Source organism: Merops nubicus, unplaced genomic scaffold (assembly GCF_000691845.1).
Source record: "Merops nubicus isolate BGI_N331 unplaced genomic scaffold, ASM69184v1 scaffold42483, whole genome shotgun sequence".
NCBI lineage: Eukaryota > Metazoa > Chordata > Aves > Coraciiformes > Meropidae > Merops > Merops nubicus.
Window position 1 is genome coordinate 1 of NW_008601719.1, and position 8221 is coordinate 8221.

Sequence of the window (8221 nt, forward strand, 5' to 3'; positions counted from 1 at the left end):
CAGGAATCGGCCTGAGAAGTAAACCCGGCAATACAAGGGGAAGGTGGAGGCGCTGACCGTGATGCTGCCGGTGATTTCCCGCCCTGTGCCGCGTTTTGCAGGACAACGTAAGATCGTTGTTTTTTTCTGGAGGACCTTGGCAAGGTCTTGAGAGGGCTGGAGCGAGACATCACGGATGGAGATTGGATGAGACGCACTCACTGCGCAGTGCGGGAGCAAGTAACAATGTTTGCCTCTGTGTTTGCCCTTCGCTCTGATCTTGGTGCTCCTCAAAGCTCAGGCCTCGTGTCTGTGCTCCAGGCGCTGGCTTCACTGCCAGGCGCTAACTGTATTAATTCCAGACTTCCACCAAGCATTTGCTTTTAGCAAAAAAGACTTGGCGCTGCAGACTGAGAATTAAACAGGGTTGTTGGTTTTGTAATGCACTTATGAGGCCTTTTAATAGGACACAGCCCTGGAGAAGTGAATTCAGTTGGGGGGGGGTATCTACCCCCTAAACTGCTTTGCCTAGGCTGGAGTGAGCCCCAGAGCGTGATCCTGCTGCTGTCACATCAGCTCTTGGGCTCGTGGTTTAACTGTGCCAGGGCAAATGTGGCACTACTGTACTCCCACACCAGCACTGCTGCCACAAAGGGGTTCCTGAAACTGCAAGGTGGCTTAGGAAGCTGCATCCTGAAATTCAGTGTGAAATGCACACACTTATCACCTCTCCAGATTAAGCCACCTCACACTGGTGCCTGGCAAACCATCTCGGCGTTGCAGACCTCAGCCCTGGCAGCATCCGATCAAATCCAGACTAATCTCCTGTATCCCTGCTGCATTTGTGACCTGGTGGGTGTCCCTCCAGTTCAGTTAGCAAAGGCGTGCGAGCAGCCATGGCCAGAACAGCACTGTCCAGTTGGCAAGGCTGAGGGAGGCCTTGTTAGAGCTCATTTGTACAGATTACAGACGATCCTCCCTCATCTCTCCAGATTTCTCAGTTTAAAATGCAATGCACTTGTCAGGAGCGCAACTTCCAAGCACGTAAACATTTTGTGTGTCACCAGGTTGCTGCCAGGAGCTGTGAAAGTGGGAAGAGGGATGGTGTGAATCATCAGCAGGCTGAGGAGACAGCTGGGGCTGAGGTTACAAACAGCAGTGTCCATGGGTGTGAATCCTCCCATTTCCAGTCCTGATACCAATCAGGTCAACAAAGGTCCCGCCAGGGGCCACAGACTGCCCTTTGTGTGGCCCACATGGGCTTCATGAGCAGGAGGAATTCAACAAATGAAGGGCCCTCTTTGCCCCCAGGCATGTACAAGGGCAGCTGGGAGCTAACCTAGTTCATCTTCTGCCTTGGGTGTCACCAGGGGCTTTTGTGGCTGTACCAAGCCTGGGGTCCCTGACCAGGACTCCCAAGACTCCTGGACATCTCACAGAACATCAGCAACTCTTGAAGAGTTCCTCTCCTTGAACAGAGGGGAAAACCCCTCACTTTCCCCTCCATCCAAGGTCTCAAACTTTTTAGAGGTCAAGCACCAAGCATTACAATACCTCCTCAGTCAGAGATCTTTAATAACTAGCCTGGATGATTACTTCCAGAGAATCAGCAGCCCATCATGAAGGAAGAGGGATTAACTAAGCAGCAGTGAGTTAGGAGGGATGCTGGCTGTGCTCATCCAGGTGCAGAAGGAGCACTTGCCCTGGCTCACAGTTTGGCCATGGCCACTGGCAGAGGATGGCTGGCGTGCTCCAATGTTCTGCATCTGCCATGTCCAATGCTGCCACCCCTAAATCATTACTTGCAGTCACCAGGAACTTGATGCCAGCTTGTGCACCAGATGTCAAAGGCTCTGTATCCTGTTACTAATCCACTGAGAACCTCGAGGCAGGCTGGATTTACACCACTAACCTACAAGTGAAAGGCTCAGGGTTGTCTTCTCAATCCCTTGACCTCTCCTTGTCCCCTGGAAGCTGTGCCAAAATGACTCCCAGTCTTGAATCAGCCTTGCCTGGTCCACCTACAGCTCTGATCATTCACAAGAGGTGTGGGGCACATCTTCTGGGTATTAGCCATTTCCTGCAGGAAATGGGGATTGGGATTTGGGATGTCCAAAAAGAGCAGTGGAGATGTGTGGGTCGGAAACAGACCTCATGGCTAAGGAGATAGCCAAGAAGTCAATATGAGTGAGCCCCACTGCCTGGGCCAGCTCCCAAACTATATGGGGCCATGGGGCTCAGGTGCCCAGAGGGGATGGGTTCTGCCCTGCCATGTGGAGCTATTTGGAAGCCTCCCTGGTACTGGATGGGAGATGAGAGCAAAAGGATTATCTCTGCAATTAGATTATTTAGATTGGAGCTTTAATCTCTGACCCTGTTTGCACAAGAAAATAGTAAACTCCCTGGGATTATTTGGGGTTTGTTGTGCAAGTAAAACCCGGTTTGCAGCAAAAGCTTCTGCTGGAAGGAAAAAAAAAAAAGAATGCTCTGGAGACCTGCCCTGTCTGCCCTGTTCAGTGTATCATGGTGAGACCTGGCAGATACAGATGATTTGGCTGAGGCCCAGCTTTCCTGGGCAGTAGTTGTGGCTCCAGGGCTGCCTCTGCAATGACACAAAGGTGTCCTGCAGCCACTCTTCCCCTAGCACCCGAGTCCCCATGTTTCATGGAAAGACAAACACAGCTCTGCCATGGTACAAACCCAGGGACTCACCTAAGCAAAAATGGCAGCAGTTTGCAGGGGACACCCCCAGCCACCACGACACTGCACTGTGGATCAGTGCAGCCTCTAGAAATGGGTTTCTAATTAAAAAAAAAAAAATTAAGACCATGTCCTGCCACCTGCCACTGTGGGCAAAAGATGCATCTGCTTGGTGCAGGGCCCGGGAAGGAGCTGGCAGAAGAAGCTGCCATGCTTGTTGCCACTGGCTGTTTGGCTTGTGCATGCTGGGCACAGCACAGGGTGTGTGCCCCGAGTCCTCACCGGTCCCCACGGGCAGGCACGGTCACTCTGCTGCACACAGGCCAGTAGCACAGCTCTGCTCTTACTCTGCATACACACACGTGCTTCTTCCTCAGCAGGCTCTGCTGTAAGTGAAGCACATTTGTGCACGGCCACTGGCTAGGGCAGGCACAAGCCTGCACAGGTCTCTCCCTCCCCAGTATTATCCTAAGTACATATATAACATACCAGGACTCCGGACTTTGTTCAGTTTATCACCCTCATCTCCTAAGCTGCTGTAGCAGTAAATATGGAGATCTGTAAATACCCACTTTCCAATTTCATGGCTCACAACCACATTTCTAAGACTGGACCAGTTCCATAGATAGACACACATAGTTTGCATACACCTACATGCAAAAAAACTCTTCTCCTGCAGCACTCTCAGGTACCTATCTGCACTCCCTGCTTTTATGCACACACACAGAAACCTCCCCCTGTGCACATGCCCATGCAAACACAAGTACACACACACACAGATATAAGGAGAAACAGTTTTTCCATTGCTGGGAGATCAGCCATCACTGCAGCTATGCTGGTTGGCACAGCAACATGAAAGCAGAAGAGAAAATCTTCCTTTGGGACATGGATTCGTGGACCCTGGGAATTCGGAAGGCAACCTGGGAAGTCAAAGATTTGAGGTGGAGGAAGCAGGAGAATATTGGTCCTTAGCCTCCCTGTTGGAGTAAGGGGTAACTTGAGAGGAAAGCAGCTCCACACAGCAATGACGATGCCCTTTGGACTCTAGCAGAAAATAATCCTGCCAACTTGTGACTGAGCCTCTGCACAGAGAACGGTGACAACTGTAGGTCTGGCAGGGAAGGGAGCAGGAGGTTGGGGGCATTTTGGGATGAGCATCCGATGTGTGTGGAAGCAGCTGGTAGGGCCTGGAGGCTGCTGTCATGGTCACTGCTGCAGACACGTGCAGCACTGCTGAGTGTGAAGAAGCTGGAGAGCAGGACACTGCCACACACACAAGGAGGCTCCGGGCCAACCACTGGCACCAAGATGTTCCAGCTCAGCTCCCGCAGCCCTGAGCACAGGCTCACGGTTGTGTTTGAAATGGTCTGAAAAGGGGAGGGGGGCTGTGGCTGCCCATCGCCCTCCCACCCAGCTCCCCTCTGCGCCCTTCCTCCCATTGCTCCTTCAGCCACACCGCAGGGGCTCTCACCTGCCCCTTGCAAGGCGGGGGGGATGCAGGGGTGGGGGTTCCACACACTGCCCTCACCCTGAGGCAGCTCCAGGCTCTTTGGCCACCGAGGGAGCAGGAGGGAGGGCAGAGCCCTGCCACAGGCTTAGTGGCCAGCAATGACTCCTCTTCCTGTGGCAAGGACTGACCCCCAGATCCGGGTGCAGACTCCGGGGTGTGCATCTGCCAAAGCCCCTCTCCCCCAGTCCAGCCACCACCTCTCACAGGGACAGCCAGGCTCCACATCATTTCAGCGTGCATATTTATCGCTTTCCCCCCACAAGACATGTATTTGAATTTACTCTTAGTAAACATAACCACAGGAGATGCAAATATGTGCTGGGGAAGCATAAATAACTCCACACAGATAGACACACACAGACAGCAAACACAGACACGGTTCACCAAGGGAAACCAAGAAGTGCAGAGCACGCCCTGAGGCTGCCACCAGTCCCAACAGCTTTGCTCTCATCCACCAAGCCAAGAGGATTTCTCCTGCTCTTGTTTTGCAGCAGCTGGTGGGAGAATAAAGCTGGGGAGGAGTAGTCTAAAGTTGCAAATATCCCATGAAAGCATCATGGCAAGTCCTGGCTCTGCAGTTTCCTGCAATCATCTCCGAGGAATGGTTCCAGTTGTAGGAAGTTGCAAGTCTTTCACAGTGTGAAAGGGTGGAGGGGCATGGGGACCACCGTGAGGGAGGAGCAGCAGGTCATCTTGCAATGTCCCAGTTGCAGCCAGCCGATAAACCTTCATGTGGGAACATCGGGGCTAGATGCTCCTTCTAGGTCCTCTTCTGCCCTCTCTAAGGTGCTGATTCTTCTTTAGCTGAGGATAATATTCAACGGGACATCATGCGAACAAACTCTGCAACCAACAAGAAAAGACAGCCCTGAAGCATAAGGCTTCCATGGCCCCCACCCAGCTCTCACTCCCTGGAGACAGCATGCAGGCAGAGGGAAACCACGTGTCCAGACACTGCCAGCGGGGCTGCACCGCTCAGGACCAGCCCTGGAGAGCTCACACAAGATAGGTTTTAATCCTTGCATTAGGTACGCTGATAGGATCCCACTAGCAGGTCAATTCTTTGCCTCAGACTCCTTTCCAGCCAGTGTGCAGTCTTGTTTGCACAAGCAACTCCTCGTAAGACACTATGGCAAGTGTTGTCTCCCTGCACTGTAGCTTCAGGGAACCTTAATTTATAGTCTTGGGAACACAGCATGATTTCTTAGTAAGCTGGCCACTTCACAGAGACACCAGTGTGGCAAAGCACCAGTGTTTACTTTGATGGGCTTCTCGCTTTTCAAGGCACAGGTGAACTGTAAGGATACCCTGGATCTATTTCTTCACCACCCTGCAGCTTGTGAAGTCAATTACAATTGTTCAAATTGAGTGTAAATGCCATCAAATATAAATGTGTTTTCATTCTGCACTTGGACTGCCAAGGAACTAATAACTGCAAAGAGGAGGGCAGTGGAAATTACCCCCTTGACTTCTCTTCCATTGATGGAGCTGTCCTTTGACAACGAAAGCAGTAACTCACAGAGAAAATGATACTGGGGTAGCATTTCATGTATTTTAGCTGTCTAACATAATTTAGCTGTGGGAAACAAGGAGAGCTTCTGTCATGTAATAAGCCCATGCATTAGAACAACTGCAGCTACCAAACACTTTCTATGGATACACTTCTAGTTTTCTCATTTTCAAAGCCCTCAGAAGTTTCAGTAATCCTGAGGACTGTGACTCCTTGACACCACTAGATTAAGTATCTGCAGTCCTAGTGAGCACATCTGGCATGTGACCATCTTCTAGCATAAAGGCACAGAAACAAATTCTCTATAAACCCAGATAACAAGGTGAGCCAGAAGAAAAGGAAGGTGCAATGCGTGCTCTAAACCAACTCAGCCTCCTCACAGCTCTCACAGTAGATTTAACAGAAATGAAAATGCCCCATAAAAAGAAGGCTGGCACAGCATATGTGCACGAGAATCTGCTTCTCTGTGAGAGGGCATATCTCTCACCATGATAGAATTACGGAGACCAAACTGAAAGTGAGATGCAGCAAGAGGCTATACACAAATGAGCATTTCAGCTGAGGAATTTCCTGTGTGGGCTCATGTTCTCCATTTTCCTCAGCTGACTAGCGAAAATAAAGTCTTGTTAGATTTTTTCCTCAGCACTTCAGATACCTGGGCCCTGAGCATGCAAATCTTCCCTTCAGCTTCAAGCTCTGACTCTCAGCAGAGCAGATGGACAGGGAGCGCCCATCCCTTCTCACCTTCAAAATCAACACGCCCATCTCCATTCAGATCCACGTCCCGGATGATCTCCTCAATATCCCGGTGCCCCACCTGCTGCCCTAGGAGCTTCTTCATGGCTTCTCGCAGCTCACTGGTGCTGATCTCCCCATCACCATTCGTGTCAAACTGCAAGGACAGGAAAAATACCAGCAGGGGAAATGCAGTTAATGGAAATGGATCTTGCTCTGGGTTGAATTTTCTACTGTCCTGCTCCTTAGTGTCCTGTTTTTCCTGCACTCCTTTTGTGTCCCTCCTTTTCCTCCTTTGAGTGCCTTTTGGATCCAGTCTGTCTTTTCTCCTCAGAAACCCCTCATAACTGCTGTGTCTGCACCAGCCTTCTTCTTCCTTGTCTCAAGTGTTCCCATATCTTAGTGATTTTCTCTGCTTCTCCCTTGTTTCATGCCTGGCTTGGCTCTTTCTCTGTCTTCCACTGTCCTGCTCTCTCCTCCTCCTCTTCTCTTCCCTAAGTGGGTCTTCTGTCTTTCCTGACTCCTGCTGCTCCCCTCTGTGGGAGCACATGGTAGAGAGCACTCACCTCTCTGAAGGCATCACGCAGCTCTTTTACACCAATCATGTCTGCAGTTTCTGCTAGCAGCTTTGGTCCCATCAGCTCAACAAAATCTTCAAAATCCACGTGGCCACCCACTTGAGACAAGATGAAAGATCATGTGTAAGAATTCTATACGTTAGCCAAGTCCAGCACTCGCTTTGCACTTCTGTGTGCCCCAGGGAGGACTTGGTTCTCTTGGAAGCAAAGCACAGAAGGTGCAGGACAGCGGAAGGAAAAGCAGAGGTAGTTTCACACTGTCTTTGTATTTTCTGGATTGTGGGCTAGGCAGAATGAGCCTGGGCTATTCCATCCTAGTCTGCCATGGACTGTCACATCCTTATGGCATCATGCACTAGGCATTAAAGCCTTGATCATTCCAGTGCTTATAGCAACCCTCTGCTGTGCCTGTGCCAAAGGCTATGGCAAGGGCACAGCATGATGCTCCTGCATGGCCTGGGCAGTTTCCTGCAGCAGTGGTGGAGTCTTGCTCCATTAGCAGTGGCTAATGTATGTCCAACTGTTTATTCACAGTATTAGTCCTTTTTCTTGTTTGTCCCCTATCTGAAAGCTGGCAGTAATGCTCTCAAATCCCTAAGTACTTGTGTGCCAGGGTTATCAGCTGCTTTTGTGTGTGACTGGTTGTGTATGTCACAACTGTTTTCCTTCCATTGACCAAGGGACTTGTTCTTCTTACACCATCACGTGTCAGAAAATACATGCACTGAATATCCTTTCTCCCACCTGGCTGAGGGTAATACCCTGCACTGCCACAGACAAGGGGCAACAAAAGATGATGATAAAAGACAAGGGGCACAAATGCAGTTACAGTGAGTTGGACGCAGCCCATCCCCAGGCACACAGCAGATCCACAAACAGCCAGGGCAGAGTGAACAGCCCACCCATCACCCATCTGACCAAAGCATCTCCATCTTCCCAGGCTCTTACTTCAGCGTGACACCGTCTGTAAGCAGCTTCAATATTACAACACCCACAACTTTTGCACCAATGTCTAACCGCCCACATCAAGGACAGTTTTATACCTGACAGCACAAGCACAAATGACAACCCTTCCACTCACCATTCCCATGCAGCACAGTCCACACTGTCCCTTTGATAAGCAAGAAACAGACATCAACTTCTAGGGACCACAAACAAATAGGAGAGATGATAGGGAATGAAAATGAGAACCAAAGAAGGGGGGGGGGG

At 50.5% G+C, this 8221-nt stretch overlaps 1 protein-coding gene across 2 annotated transcripts in view; it reads right to left on the minus strand.

Moving 5' to 3' along the window:
• Positions 1-4448: 4448 nt before the first annotated feature.
• CABP1 (calcium binding protein 1) overlaps positions 4449-8221 on the minus strand; it is a 13432-nt gene continuing 9659 nt past the window's right edge. For both annotated transcript variants that reach the window (XM_008938075.1, XM_008938074.1), the window contains 3 exons: positions 7001-7110; positions 6444-6591; positions 4449-5032 (listed from right to left, as the gene is read on the minus strand). In XM_008938075.1, the coding sequence (XP_008936323.1) occupies positions 5007-5032; positions 6444-6591; positions 7001-7110 (284 nt within the window). In that variant the 3' untranslated portion in view covers positions 4449-5006. The remainder of the gene's footprint in view (positions 5033-6443; positions 6592-7000; positions 7111-8221) is intronic.